Source organism: Akanthomyces muscarius, chromosome 4, assembly GCF_028009165.1.
Source record: "Akanthomyces muscarius strain Ve6 chromosome 4, whole genome shotgun sequence".
In the NCBI taxonomy this organism is placed as follows: Eukaryota; Fungi; Ascomycota; class Sordariomycetes; order Hypocreales; family Cordycipitaceae; genus Akanthomyces; species Akanthomyces muscarius.
In genome coordinates, this window is record NC_079244.1 from 3,889,794 (window position 1) to 3,904,499 (window position 14,706).

The 14,706-nt window shown below is 50.9% G+C and overlaps 5 protein-coding genes across 6 annotated transcripts; 4 read left to right on the plus strand and 1 right to left on the minus strand.

The window, feature by feature from the left end:
• Positions 1 to 311: 311 nt before the first annotated feature.
• On the plus strand, positions 312 to 4,552 carry LMH87_012005 (uncharacterized protein; the record flags this gene model as incomplete). The annotated part of the gene is made up of 2 exons (XM_056201236.1): positions 312 to 554; positions 617 to 4,552. The coding sequence occupies 2 exons, from the start codon at positions 312 to 314 to the stop codon at positions 4,550 to 4,552; spliced, it is 4,179 nt and encodes a 1,392-aa protein (XP_056053009.1).
• A 1,727-nt stretch (positions 4,553 to 6,279) lies between these two features.
• On the plus strand, positions 6,280 to 8,919 carry LMH87_012006 (uncharacterized protein; the record flags this gene model as incomplete). Its single annotated transcript, XM_056201237.1, has 4 exons — positions 6,280 to 6,362; positions 6,419 to 7,824; positions 7,879 to 8,718; positions 8,774 to 8,919. 4 exons carry the CDS (start codon positions 6,280 to 6,282, stop codon positions 8,917 to 8,919), a joined length of 2,475 nt encoding a protein of 824 aa, XP_056053010.1.
• Positions 8,920 to 9,482: 563 nt separating this feature from the next.
• LMH87_012007 (uncharacterized protein) lies at positions 9,483 to 10,101 on the minus strand (the record flags this gene model as incomplete). The annotated part of the gene is made up of 5 exons (XM_056201238.1): positions 9,483 to 9,556; positions 9,606 to 9,645; positions 9,703 to 9,780; positions 9,843 to 9,877; positions 10,023 to 10,101. 5 exons carry the CDS (start codon positions 10,099 to 10,101, stop codon positions 9,483 to 9,485), a joined length of 306 nt encoding a protein of 101 aa, XP_056053011.1.
• A 1,002-nt stretch (positions 10,102 to 11,103) lies between these two features.
• On the plus strand, positions 11,104 to 12,155 carry LMH87_012008 (uncharacterized protein; the record flags this gene model as incomplete). 2 transcript variants are annotated; one of them, XM_056201240.1, is made up of 5 exons in its annotated part: positions 11,104 to 11,125; positions 11,183 to 11,499; positions 11,633 to 11,640; positions 11,862 to 11,914; positions 11,971 to 12,155. In XM_056201240.1, the coding sequence occupies 5 exons, from the start codon at positions 11,104 to 11,106 to the stop codon at positions 12,153 to 12,155; spliced, it is 585 nt and encodes a 194-aa protein (XP_056053013.1). The 2 variants fall into 2 exon arrangements, with proteins under 2 accessions (XP_056053013.1, XP_056053012.1); XM_056201239.1 differs by having other exon boundaries at positions 11,183 to 11,584; positions 11,633 to 11,914.
• Positions 12,156 to 12,892: 737 nt separating this feature from the next.
• LMH87_012009 (uncharacterized protein) lies at positions 12,893 to 13,993 on the plus strand (the record flags this gene model as incomplete). Its single annotated transcript, XM_056201243.1, has 1 exon — positions 12,893 to 13,993. The coding sequence occupies one exon, from the start codon at positions 12,893 to 12,895 to the stop codon at positions 13,991 to 13,993; it is 1,101 nt and encodes a 366-aa protein (XP_056053014.1).
• Positions 13,994 to 14,706: the final 713 nt, after the last annotated feature.

The window sequence follows — 14,706 nt, forward strand, 5'->3', positions numbered from 1 at the left end:
TTCTCTCCTTCGGCAGACCGAGCAGTTGTAGAAGTTCCAAACGAGCCGAGAAAGCAACCGTAAACTCCGTTTTTTTTTTGTTATTCTTGCTTTGTGCCATCATTTCTGTCAAATTCCCACTGGCTGATTGCCATCCAGCTCAAACAGCGCTTGCTTACTTGCTTTTACTTCAATCTTTGCCCTTATCTGATTCGAAGTTGTGTTTTGGCTACCCTCGATCATGGTTGTGGCTTTTGATTAAATATCTAGAGTTCCTAGAGCCGCATCCAATCAGCTTAGCCATCGCCATCGAACCGAGCAACACCTCCGAGATGAAGCAACCATCGCCCGAGCCAGACCAGCCCAGCAGCCAAGGCCACAGCGCCATCGCTGATGACGACGGCAGCGCATCGACCCAAGACTGCGACCTCGCGCCAACCACCGATGCCACTGCCACTGTACCGGCCGTGCCAGTCAATGGATCTTCTGTAACTCCAGCTGAGCTTTCCAAGGCTGTCGAAGACGAGGGATCGGCCGCGTCATCTGGTGAGCAGATACCAGCAAAAAGAGAGACTGTACGCACCCTCCTTCACAATCAATGCGCTGTATGATATCGATCTCCAACTTTGCGATATAGTTCTTTACCTACTTCCAGCTCCTAGTCTATGCGAATCCGACATGGAAAGACCATCTCCTTCTCATGGGCGGTTTCATCATATCCGCCGCTGCTGGCGTCCCAATACCTCTCATGGGAATATTCTTCGGTCAGCTTGTCGACGACCTCAACCAAGGCACGTGTGACGCCAAAGATCGTGCTGGCCTTCTCAGAGTGTCCCCCGACGAGCTGCAGCATTCAGTCAACGAAAAGGTTCTCAAGCTTCTCTACATTGGCATAGCTAGCTTTGTTCTCATTTATGCCTACCTTGTCTGTTGGGCTATTCTCTCACGCCGCCTCGAAGCCCGCATTCGCGATGCCTATTTTCGCGCCATACTGCGCCAGGATGCCAGCTTCTATGACAAGCGCCAGGCTGGCGAGCTATCGTCCCGCCTCAACGCGGACATGCAGATCATTCAGTCTGGTACCTCAGAAAAGGTCGGCATATGCATCGCCTGCACGTCTTTCTTCATTACGGCCTACGCCGTGGGCTTTGCGAAGGATGCAAAGCTCGCCGGCATGCTCATCTCCCTCATTCCAGCGTTCTTACTATTGTCCGTGGTCGGCAGCTACTTTACGCAAAAGTTTACCACTGCTATGTCGAATGCTATTGCGTCAGCTTCTTCTGTCGCGCAAGAGACTCTGTCGCATATTGCTGTCGTACAGGCTTTCAACGCCGGTCCTCGCCTCGAAGCCAGATTCGCCGCCGCAATGAGTCTTGCTCGCAGTGAGGGTATCAAAAAAGCATTTGTAGCTGCTCTGCAGGCCGGTGCGCTCTATTTCGTTGCTTACTCGGCCAATGCGCTTGCTTTTTGGCAGGGAAGTCGCCAAATTGCCGATGCTGTTGGGTCAAAAGACGGCACCACTGTCGGCGACATCTACGTCGTCATTTTTCTGCTAGTAGATGCCTGTATCGTCTTAGGATCTATCGCTCCCTATCTCCCGATGCTCGGTGCAGCTGCTGCGGCTTTTCGAAAGGTGCGGCAAGATATCGACGCGCCCATCTCCATTGACTCCGGCTCGGATCAGGGCGACACGCCTCCCGCTACCACTGCTGGCGGTATCCAATTTCATGGGGTAACATTTGCTTACGTATCCCGTCCTGATCGCCCCGTCCTAAAGAAAGTTTCATTTGAGTGTCCTGCCGGCAAATACACCGCACTCGTGGGTCTCTCCGGCAGTGGAAAATCTACCGTAGCTGGTCTAACTACACGTCTGTACGATCCTACTGAGGGAATCGTTACACTCGACGGCCGCGATCTCCGAGATCTCAATGTCAAGAACTTGCGCAGTTTTATCAGTCTTGTGCAACAGGAGCCCTCTCTCCTTGGCCGCTCTGTTCTTGAAAATATTGCTCTCGGGGCTCTCAATTCACCTTGGGGGCATCACCGGAAGTTCCAGGCCATCATTGAAAGCCCGATCCTGGCGCAGCTTGCTGCTAAGCTCCAAGAAGGAACTGATGTAGACATGGCAGCGCAGGAATTTGGCCCCAATGTAATTGAGCTTGTTTCTATGGTTCGTGAAGCTGCCAAACTCGCTGACGCCGCCTCTTTCATCGAAAAACTGGAGAGTGGCTATGGCACTGATGTCGGCACCAGCGGCAAGCTTGTCAGTGGTGGACAGAGGCAACGCATTGCTCTCGCACGTGCTCTGATCCGCGATCCTAGGATATTGATTCTTGATGAAGCAACCTCCTCTCTAGACTCTACTAGCGAGCGACGCATACAAGCGGCCGTTGAATCCATTGCCAAGGATCGCACACTGATTGCCATTGCACACCGTTTGTCCACCATCAAGAATGCTGACAACATCATTGTCATGAGCAATGGTGATGTCCTCGAACAAGGTACACACAGTGAGCTGATGGCTATTAATGGCAATTATGCTGGCATGGTTCGTCTTCAGAACGTCGAGGCCGAGAAGCATGAGGACAGCGTCTCGCTGGCGAGTACTGCCCGCGGCGACATTGAAACTGACGTGCCGTCCCGCGATTCCATCATCAAAGAAGATGAGCCGGTCAAGTTCCGTGATATTGTCATGGAGTCTCATGTTCACGGCGCCCCGGATAATGAGGATGCAGCTACCGCTCAGGTCGACCTGGATGCCAACAAGTCGACTGGAACAGTCCTCCGCAGCATGCTCAGACTCATCCGGCCCAACCTTCTCTGGCTCTTCATTGCCATGTCTTCCGGCGTTATTGTCGGCCTCACCTTTTCCGCTTCCGGTCTTATTTTCGGCAACACTATCGGCAATGTCAGTCCCTGCAACACCGCCAGCCGCATTAAATGGGCAGGCCGCTTCTTTGGTGGTCTTTTCTTTATGCTTGCCGTCGTCGAGTTGCTCGCCAACTCAGCTAGCTGGTCTGGCTTTGGCTACGTTGCCGAGAATCTCCTCTACCGTATTCGCTTGCTTACTTTCCGCTCCTTGTATCAACAGGATATAGACTGGCACCAGGCCAGCGGCCGCACACCAGCATCTCTGCTGTCCGTCATTACGGCCGACACAGCCGCTGTCGGCGGTTTCAGTGGTTCCATTGTTGGCACAATGTTCTCTGTCATGGTCAACTTTTTAGTCGCCATCATCATGTCGCACATTATCGCTTGGAAGATCGCCGTTGTCTGTCTCGTGACTGTGCCTCTATTACTCGGTTCGGGTGTCATGCAGGTACGCTCGCTCTCCCAGTTCGAACGCAAGCATGCCAGCGCGTTTTCTTCGGCTATTGGTATCGCTGTCGAGGCCATCAACTCGTTCAAGACTGTGTCTTCGCTGTCCATTGAAGATGAGGTTCTGGGAACGTATCGTCGTGCACTGGCTGCGCCGCAGAAGGAAATCGCGGTTTTTAGCCTATGGACCAACTTCTGGCTCGCCATGGCAAACAGCACCTGCAACCTCATTTATGCCTTTGCCTACTGGTGGGGTTCTACGCGCATCATCAAAGGCGAGAACACACAGACACAGTTTTTGATTATTCTGATGGCGATGCTCGTCAGCGCGCAACTCTGGGGTCAGATGTTCAGTCTGGCGCCTGAAATTTCACGTGCTCGTGCTGCCGCCTCTCGCATTCTGAGTCTGATTGATATTGACTCCGTAAAACAACTACCGTGCGAGAGGGAGATTGCGGATGTTGAGGCTGATGCACAGCCTTCAAGCATGCCGTCTGCTTCGAAGCAGGGCTCTACAGTCACCTTCAAAGATGTCGCATTTAGCTACCCAGCTAGACACAATGTTCAGATTTTGAAAGGCATGTCATTGACCGTTACTGCAGGTCAATTCTGCGGTCTCGTTGGCCCTTCTGGAGCTGGCAAGAGTACGATAATGTCGCTCGTGCAGCGCATGTACCGCCCGTCCGCTGGCGTGGTTGAGATTGACGGCTTGGACATCTGCGCTAGGGAAGGCACCGAGTTTCGCGACGACATAGCGGTTGTACCGCAAGACTGCGCTCTGTTTGAGGGCACTATCAGATTCAACGTCAGCATGGGTGGCCGCCCTGGCAGCGAACCCACCGACGCCGAGATTGAAGAAGCATGTCGCTTGGCCAATATTCATGACACTATTGCAGCGCTGCCCGACGGCTACAGCACAGAGTGTGGTCCTAACGGTTCGCGTCTTTCTGGCGGTCAGCGTCAGCGTCTGGCGATTGCGCGTGCGCTCGTCCGTAAGCCCAAGCTTCTGCTACTCGATGAAAGCAGCAGCGCTCTCGACGCCGAGAGCGAGCGCGCACTGCAGGAAGGGCTAGAACGGGCAGCCAAGGGCATTACTGTCATTGCCATCACCCATCGACTGCACACGGTGCGCAAGGCTGATGTCATTTTCGTGATAGAGGCTGGGCAAGTTGTGGAAAAGGGGCGTCACGACGAGCTTTTGGAGAGAAGTGAATCATATAGGGTAAATGCCTTGTCGCAAATGCTGCCAACATGACTACCCGTCTGTTGATGTCAGTGGCACTCTCTAGTCCTTCATGTATGGCACGGTCTCTCGATTGTAGACGCTCCGTAATATCTTTATGTTCAATGTTTCGTGTTGCTAGGTGTGGACAGTCAGGGGGGTGGGGGTCTTGATGCAGAGAGAGCGGCGCACTGAACCCACGATAGGACTCTTTCGGTAATTCAGCCCAGCAGCGAACGAAGAGCAAGCCTTTTACGTACTCGCGGAGTAACCATGTTTTCCACTACGCCATTACGTGGTGCCAAACACCCACGCCACCTAAGTAGAAGCAGTGACTTGTCACACGTTTTATCGCAAAGCGATTTCAATTATTCCTACTATTGTTATTCCTGGTAACCTTTATTGTCATATTATATCTCTCGCCCTTTAGTTAACTCTCCTAGATTTACCATAACTACAATTCTCCTTTATTTTCCTTCTCATTATAATGACTAACAGCCACTGGCGTCTTTTTTCGGTAGTTAGTACCTCGTCACCCTGCTCGTCAGCTGGCATGCTCGTCTGATGTGTCTCGATGAAGTCGTGCTGTCTGTTAGCCCGGGCACTAAGTTAGGTATTGTGCGGTTGGCCCCGTGCCGTGTCAGGCAGCCGTGTGTCAGAGCTGTCTGGGCGTGCCTACCCAGGTCAAACCCCATACCTTGGCAGCGGAATGAACGGGCAGCTGTTCAAGGTTGCTGACCGCTTAAATAGCCAGGTGTAAGAGAAATGAAAATAGAGCATCATTTGAGTTTGAAAGAGCGAAAAATGTTGCAGCTTGCCCAACCTCTAGTGGCAGTGGACTGGCGGAGGGCCCGAATGGAACCCTCTCATTGGCCAGAACCACCGATCGTCCCAATTTTGTACGATGGCCACCACAGAGCTCTGGGTGGCCACAAACTAGTTATGTAAAATAGACCTTCACCACCACGAATAAGAACCGAAAACTGCTTTTATCCTATCGCGATACTATCACCCTGTGATCAACAAAAAGCCACTGCGGGCGATGGCGGTCAACGGTGCAAGCATCGTACAGTCAAGGCTTGCTTTTTTGCCGTACAAGCACCGTGCCACTGCAGCCAACGGTACCTAGGTACCTACCTGCTACCGTACTGTGCACTGTGATAAGCCAGTTAGCCAAAAGGGTCAGCTACCTAGGTAGGTAGGTAGATCCTGAACCCCCCTCCTCCCTAAAGCCCCCACGCTGCCTCTGGCGTCCTGAATGCAGCGCTTCTTACTGGCGGCCAGCTAAGTAACTATCTTTGGGCCTCCACAACCTAAATAATTGTAGCCACAAAGGAGGACTGGCTTTATATCCATCACTGCCCACCCGCCTGACGCTGACGGCAGGGCGTGACTAGTCAACTAACTAGCATTCAGTACCTAGCACGCGCCTGAAGAACCGGGGCAGCTAGGAGCCGTCGTTCTTCCGCATCCATCATCCCTCATCCTCAACACACAGCGCAACCATTCGGGACCCGTCCTGCCCAGAAAGTCCCTCCTCTGTTTCTCGCACCGTCACTCTTGGCCCTTCACCACCATCCCGCAGCCACGTACCCGGACGAAGCAATAGCGAGCGAGGAGGGATCCCAGCCACACCTGCGCCCGACTCCGACGCCATCGAGCTTCTCGACTATCCCGACAGACTTTCCAAGGAGATACGAAAGCAGCACCGTCGCAAGAACCGTGAGACGAAGCGCCTCTGGCTCGAGGCACAGGATGAGATGAAGTTCTCTCACAGCATCCAATTCAACGCTGTTCCAGACTGGAGCAGCCACTACATTGCATACAGCAACCTGAAGAAGCTGTAGGCCCTAACCACCCGCTGCGTATCTTGCTCTCAAGGCTGACCACTTTGCGTAGCATATATAACCTCGAGAAGAATGCTGCCCAGGCCCGCTCTGGCGACCACGAATCGCGGCCCCTCATCTCCACCGACGAACCTGAAGATGTTTTCTCCAAGGCTCTAGGCATAGAACTGGAAAAGATCAGCTCGTTTTATGTCGCCAAGGAGGGTGAGCTGCACGATGAGGTGTCTCAGCTACTCCGCGACGTCGCCGAGCAGCCAGCGCTAGAATCATCGACAACCTTTCGCCGCCGATCCGACGACATGAACCGCGTTGACCGAAATGGTCATTATGCCCGCACAGCGAGCGTCACCGACCAAACATCTGACGATGATGCTGGCGACGAGACTGCTAGTGAAGAGGAGGATGAAACCGCGGCCCTTACCCACGCCAGGGGCCAAGGTCGTCGCAGCACCATGCCCAACTTTGCGCCGCCACCTATAAAGACCGGCCCATCGTCCGATCTCGGTCACACCCCATCTACGCGTCGACACAGCACCACATTTGACGAATATGGCGAAGCGAGCACCGTTTTTGCCTCGGCGCTCTTTCCGTCGACCATCATGCTCAAAAAGCGCATAATTGGCCTATACGTTTCACTCTGTGAGCTCAAGTCGTACGTGCTGCTCAACCGCACTGGGTTCAGCAAGGTCCTCAAAAAGTTTGACAAAATTATGGACAAAGAGCTCCGAACCGCGTACATAAAGGCCAATGTGGATATGGCGTACCCGTTCAAGGAAGAGACCAAGAAGCACATTGAGGGCTACATTGCAGAGATGGAGTCGGCTTACTCTGGCGTTGTCACAGGCGGCGATGATGCCACGGCCAAGAAAGAACTGCGCTCGCATCTCCGCGAGCATGTCGTTTGGGAGCGTAACACTGTCTGGCGTGACCTCATTGGCATTGAGCGCAGAGGAGAGGCTGCGCGACTGGGCTCGCTTCTTCTTGGGCCGGACTCGAACCAGGCCAAGCGACTGCAAGGGGATGATGATAAAATGATGCCAATGACTAATATTGCTACACCTTTTGGTCGCCTGAAGCTTCCTGTGTGGATGGTTAACTCGTCTATGCTTACACTTCTGCTGTCTACGGCAGCCTTTTTGGCTCTCCTCTTCCTCCCCATCCTGAAACATGCAGAGCAGCAAAATTGTCTTGCCATGTTAGTTTACGTCAGCTTACTATGGGCGACAGAAACGCTTCCACTCTTTGCTACTGCGCTTTTGATTCCTTTCCTCTCTGTCATTCTTAGAGTCGTTCGCGATGAGCAGGGCGACCACCACCGCCTCAACGCCAAAGATGCTACGGCGGCTATCTTTGCCTCGATGTGGAGCCCGGTCATTATGCTACTGCTTGGAGGCTTCACCGTCGCCGCTGCGCTCTCCAAGTGCACTATCGATAAGAAGCTTGCCACGCTGGTTTTAAGTAAGGCTGGCACCAATCCACGCGTCGTGTTGATTGCCAATATGCTCGTCGCAGCTTTTGCCTCCATGCTTATTAGCAATGTTGCCGCCCCTGTCCTATGCTATTCCCTAATCGACCCAATGCTGCGCACGCTGCCCTCGGACTCACCCATGTCAAAGGCCGTTATCATGGGCATTGCGCTGGCGTCTAACATCGGTGGAATGCTCTCACCTATCGCATCGCCGCAAAATGTTGTTGCAATGGGTATTATGCAGCCAGCGCCGACTTGGTTGCAATGGTTCTTCATTGTCATCCCCGTTGGTACTGTCTCTATTGTTGTCATTTGGATGTTGCTTCTCCTCACTTTCAAAACCAGTCAAGGCACCACTATCCAACCTGTACGGCCACTCAAGGAAAAATTTACGGCTGTCCAGTGGTTTGTTACTATTGTGACACTCATTACCATTGCCCTTTGGTGCGGAAGCCACCAAATGGAGAACATCTTTGGTGACATGGGCGTCATTGCTATTATCCCGATCGTGATCTTCTTTGGCATGGGTATTCTCACAAAAGAGGACTTTAACAACTTTCCCTGGACAATCATTATTCTCGCCGCCGGCGGCCTGTCTCTTGGCAAGGCCGTACGCTCCTCTGGTCTTCTTCACACACTGGCCGAGGTTGTTTCTGAGGAGGTCCAGGGCGTGGGTGTTTATGGCGTTCTCGTCGTCTTCTCGTCGCTGATTCTTGTTATTGCGACGTTCATTAGCCACACAGTTGCGGCACTCATCTTTCTCCCACTTGTCTACGATGTTGGTGCGGCCATGAACCAGCCTCATCCCAACCTGTTGGTCATGGGTGGCGTGCTGATGTGTAGTGCCGCCATGGGTCTGCCAACCAGTGGTTTCCCTAACATGAGTAAGTTTCTCTTGCAGCACCTGACCAACGCGCCCGAAGCTAAAATGTTTGATAGCCGCTATTATGAAGGAGGATGCTACGGGTCAGCGTTACCTCCAAGTCAAGCACTTTATCAGCCGCGGTATTCCCAGTAGCATTCTCACACTTGCCGTCGTGGTAACGTTAGGATACGGTATCATGCAAGTTGCCGGTCTGGATTGAGCAGGACAAATTGATTCCGACGGTAACCGTATCTTTTCTAAATCTGCATCTAAGTAATTTCACATACGTCAGGAAACAGTCTTATCCCAGAATTTGGTACAACATCTACATTGAATCAAATTCTTGCAAACATGCCTCGTCCTAGTTCGCAATGTAGCAGTGATGTTTGAAACTCGATAGTCGGATCGTCTAAACTCGTTGTGAGAGTGACCCAAAAACCCCAATATGTTTGAGCAGTATACGCAAGACAAAAGAGTCGAGGTCGACATCCTGCCAGGAATTGATCCTCGTACGTGGCTAATAATACCCTTAGAGGCTACAATACTACACGTTAGCGTTACTGGCCTAGTAGGAGAGGCAATAGAGGCAATAGAGGCTAGGCGTGACTGATAACAATCTTGGTTACCAAGCCCGCTGCGACGGTGATACTCGGATAGACCAGCGAGGATGCCAGTTCCGGGTCCACTGCGGTCGCTGTAGTGTAGTAGTCCAGAGAGAATGGTGATGCTCTAGTTCACTATTCCGCAGGCTGCAGCGTCCTGGTACATGAGTTCGATGATTTGTCACACAAGTGACAGGGTGAGGATAATATCTGCAAGGCTGTGGCGGCACACGCATTGCACCACGACGACCTGCTCTGAGACAGCAGTTAGCAACAAATCGTGCAAGCATGGGGGGAGTCATACCAAGTTTGTCCCAGTCTTGCTCTGACAATGCGAGGCTTGGCTAAAGTGTTGTACATCAGCGGGCAAACAGGCGGGTTCCGCTGCAAAACTCATTGACTGTGTAGTTCAATTGTTCCGATAGTAGTAGACCTGGCGCTTTGATGAGAAAGTCGGCAATGTCGTCAACATTCGGATCCTGGTTATTTATTGATGTCCAGTCAGTATATCGCCATCCACAAACAAGAATGGCCGTCATACCTCGTGGGCTGACTGCTCCAGCTTCTCTGGAATTGCTGTAGCAGACAGTCAGAGTCATATGGTGCAACATCTGTTGATTTGCCTTTTTTTGGCTTCATCTTGATTGCTGTCTGTTGACAGAACCCTGATTCGACTGATGTCGCTGAGCTGGTGTCGCTGGTGTGCTTGACAGCAATAAACTTGTTTTGTGCGAGTTGTGCGCGGGGAGGCACAGTTTGCCGAGGGTTACGGGCAAGTTATAACCTGGAATCGTGTGCATTCGTCAGTGTGGTGGGCTGGCAATTGTTCAATATCTTGCGATGCCAAACTCTGCCAGGCCGCGAGCGAGGCTGGAGCGGCAAGGCTGGGTTGGTGCGATAAGGCATGGGATTGGAGTGGCGAGGCTGGAGGGTTTGGCCAATCATACATTAATGCGGCCCTCGGACATGTGTGCGCATTCATGGACGACGGGCTGAGCTTGGAATTTACGAAGGAAAAAAATTGATGCCAGTGTCCCTAAACAGCAGCAGCGCGCCGGGGGCCTTGCATATCTCAGGCAACATTGGATGGCGCGACGCTGGCACCTTTTTCTCAGTAATTGAAGTATGCCCAACAAATTGCGTGAGGCAGGACAATTGCATCCATCCAGGCGGCTGCGCCAGTTTATAGCTGCAGCCGGCTGACTTGGTCGCGGCAGTCCGCATCGCGGCGCAAAGGAGGATGCGCAGAGCACAGATGAGGATATAAATAGCACGGAGGAGCTTGAAAATGGTGGCATATAGTAGCAGATTCAGATTGCATGAAGCTGGCGTAAAAAAGGATAAATTAATGCGCCTCGTAAATAGCGGATTGATGGGAGCGTGGCGAAGAATAAGCAGAGGAAAGATGCACTGTAAATCTGGGGGTAGCCTCATCCGCCTGGCGAGAGAAGCCGTTGCTAACAGTACACTACTGCAAACGCAACTCGTTGGGGAGAAACCCAGAACGTAACTCAATATAAAACTAGGATCAGGAAAAATGTAGCTGCTCATCAGATAAGCACAAATTATGAATATTGCCGAAGACGCATGCTTTAATCTCCACGTCATGTTCGTTTTGGGGGTTACCTGAGCAGTAAATTGGTCAGCATCCGGACTATTCATCAAGACGTAATCAACACGTCACATACTTCTAATCACTGCTACATGTGTACCGTATCTGAATAAATATCCGGGCCGTCGTCGAACCTTGGCCGAACTATGGAGCAACACTCTGTGAACCTCAAGAGGGCGTTTTCTTCGACATGGCGTCCCAGTTCCAGCACGGTCAGTCTATAGAGCCTTATACGGGGCTCAATATCCTCATTTACTAAATTCTGTCAGAACGGGATATTCCCATCACAAAGCAAAGCTTCCCAGGCAAGGAGTATGACATGCCCAATCCGCAACCCACTCGGGACGAAGTACCCGGCAGCAGCGGACATGGGGAAACATACCGAGCTGCAGGCAAGTTGCGTGGCAAACGAGCTATAATTACTGGAGGTGATAGCGGCATTGGTGCCTCCACCGCATTGCTCTTCGCCAGAGAAGGGGCTGTCTCCACCATTGCATACCTTCCGGAGGAGGAGAAGGATGCCCAAGATACTCGAAATCAAATTCAAGACAATGGCGGTACTTGCTATCTTGTCGCCCTGGACCTGGTAAGAAAGGAAAACTGCAAGAAAGTCGTGGATTTCGCTCTAGAAAATATGGGTGGTGTTGATATTTTGTTCAACAATGCGGCTTGTGAGTTCGGTCTCAAGGCTTGCGTCACAAAATCTAACTTGCATCTAGTCCAAATGGTACGGAAAGATATCTCAGATCTTTCCGAGGACCAATGGGAACATACGTTCAACATCAACATACATGCATATTTTTATATGGCCAAATACTGCTTGGAGCACATGACCGGAGGTGCTACTATTATCAATAATGCGTCGATCAATGCCTACATTGGCCGGCCGGACCTTCTCGACTACACTTCCACGAAAGGAGCCGTTGTTTCATTCACGCGTGGTCTCAGCAATCAGTGCCTGGCGAAGGACATTCGTGTGAACGCAGTCGCCCCGGGACCTGGTACGTGAATATAGAACGACGTCATGCATACAACCGTTAATAACAATTGCACACAGTATGGACACCATTGATACCATCTACGATGGATGATGAGGCCCAGGAAAACTTTACGAGTCCTATGGGAAGACCAGCACAGCCTTCCGAGATAGCGACTTGTGTTGTCTTTCTGGCTTCGCCAGATAGTTCCTGCATTAGTGGCCAGACCATCCACTGCAATGGTGGGACCGTTGTCAATGGTTGAGGTATTTAGCTATCTATAATAATATTTGGTATTTGATACTTCGGTTGCTTTATTCTGGTCGTAAAATGAAGATTGTGCCATCTCCACGCCAGAACTGACACATTCCGAGCGAAACGGTTAGGTGCTTACAATGTCAATGCGACGATAGTTCCGTAGAGCTGAATAGAAGAATCTGGACAATATGCAAACGTGTACATTATTCTTGTTGATTTGTTGTTGTTTAGTACGCCTCGCGCTACCGAACCAGGCCTATACGGCCATTTATCAACAAGTTTGTCCCCCGGAGAAGGGAATTTTATAACTATGGAATATTTCAATGGTCCAATCAATGCCGAGGTAGGTGGAGTTGCCAGCTGCTTTAGGGAAAAAAAGGAACTGAGAATGGAACGATCGAATATGCCCGCGGGCCGCCTAAGGTTTTCGCGTCATAGAAATCCGCCGCTAGTCTCTGAATCTAGGATCTTCTCCCGAGGGAGATAATGCTCCGTCAATTATGCAAAAGATGAGCCCGGTATGGTGACGGCATTATTCGTCATCGTGATCGAAGCTAACCGAACATTTTACATACATGACGTATATATTTTGTGTCTATACATAATAGCTACGCAGAGGCTAAGCATGAGTGAATCCTCGAAGTTGTAGCTCACAAAGTAGAAACCATACAACTACATAAAGCGCAAGTTTCATCGTCCAAAGCATCTAACAACACGCTCCGAAATAACCACATATACATCAACATGGGCTATCCTCAGACATTCAGCGGCTTTTGCGTCGATGGACCAAAATCGTGGAACAAGTTCTACAAGTCAGAGTTGAAGCCTAAACCATTTGGAGATCACGATATCGACGTCCAAATCGAAGCATGCAGCCTCTGCAGCTCTGACCTGCATACAGTCACAGGTGGATGGGGAGACTACGAGGGGCCCCTTTGCGTCGGCCACGAAGTTGTTGGCAAAGCTGTTAGTGTCGGCAAGCATGTGAAGAAGATTAAAGTCGGTGATCGAGTTGGCGTTGGCGCCCAAGTTTGGTCTTGCCTAGAGTGCGACCTTTGCAAAGAAGGCAACGAAAACTATTGCCCCCGAATGGTTGATACCTATAATGCTCAATACGAGGACGGCAGCTGGGCCCATGGGGGTTTCAGTTCGCATATTAGAGCCCACGACTACTTTACCTTCAAAATTCCTGATCAGCTTTTGGCTAGCGGTGTTAATCAAGTGGCGCCGCTTTTGTGCGCAGGTATCACAACATATTCTCCCCTTGTTCGCGGTGGTGTTGGTCCGGGGAAAACGGTTGGTGTGATCGGAATTGGAGGTCTTGGACATCTGGCTCTGCAGTTCAGTAGCAAGCTTGGAGCTCGCACGATTGCCTTGACACACTCTCCAAGCAAAGTCGAAGATTGCAAGAAACTTGGTGCGACAGAAGTCATCCTCACAACCGAGAAGGGATGGAACAAGCCTTGGAAGGCGAAATTCGACTTTGTTCTGAATTGCGCAGATGTTACGGATCAATTCGACATGACTACCTACCTTTCCATTGTGAAGCCGACTGGCGACTTTCACATGGTCGGGATCCCGAATGGTGCTCTACCTCAAATGTCGGTTGGACTTTTCGTCGGTGGCGCACCCAAGTTGACAGGTAGTCATCTTGGAAACCATCAAGAGATGGAAGACCTTCTTAATCTCGCTGCTGAAAAGAATATCCGGCCATGGGTTGAGGTTATGCCGATATCGGAGAAGAGTCTTGGCGAAGCTTTCGAGTTGCAGAAAGCTAACAAGTTCCGTTACCGTTGTACACTTGCGCAATTCGACAAGGCTTTTGGGAATGAACAAACGCAGTGAGAAATTTGGTTCTGTCGTGCGAAGCGAAGCGATATGGGCAAAAGTGAGAGGAGTAACATGACGCAACAAGGTTATCACTAAACTGTTTGGTACGATTTATGGAAAGGAAGCAGGAAAAGAACAGGAGAAATAACCTGGAACATGGTCGTTGTGTGGCGGAAATCATCGGTGCCCAGGCGCAACGGAAGCGGATACATTTTTGACTCGACACATATTTACGTATGATCCAGGGTTTTTTTATAGCTTTCCAGTATAGTCGTTCTTTGAAGGTTGCGTATTTTATTAATAGAAAGATTGTCGATCAACATGCAGGCTACCTTCGTACATGAGACTCATGTGCCAAGCATTGACCACGAGGAACCGACCTACACACACTGTACGTATGTGACATTTCCGTGATACATTTTGACTACCCAAACAGCGAGTGGTTATTGAGGATTTTGGTTTTTAATATGTTCTCCGCGCTAGATTACAACTGGGGAAGAGGTACCCGATTTCGACGATTGTTGAGAATTAGTGAACTTGGCTGCTGCCTGCCTGCGTTACTTGTTTGACCTCATCATAGTACAGATGATCCGGTCTGAGATTAATAAGTGTCACATCTAGTGGCTAATTGCTACTAACACAAGCCGCAGGCCTCCGAGGGACTTGTGCCCCGCTGATATCGGTTGCGATCTTCAGAACTTTCGTTGATTACTCGATCAATAAACAGA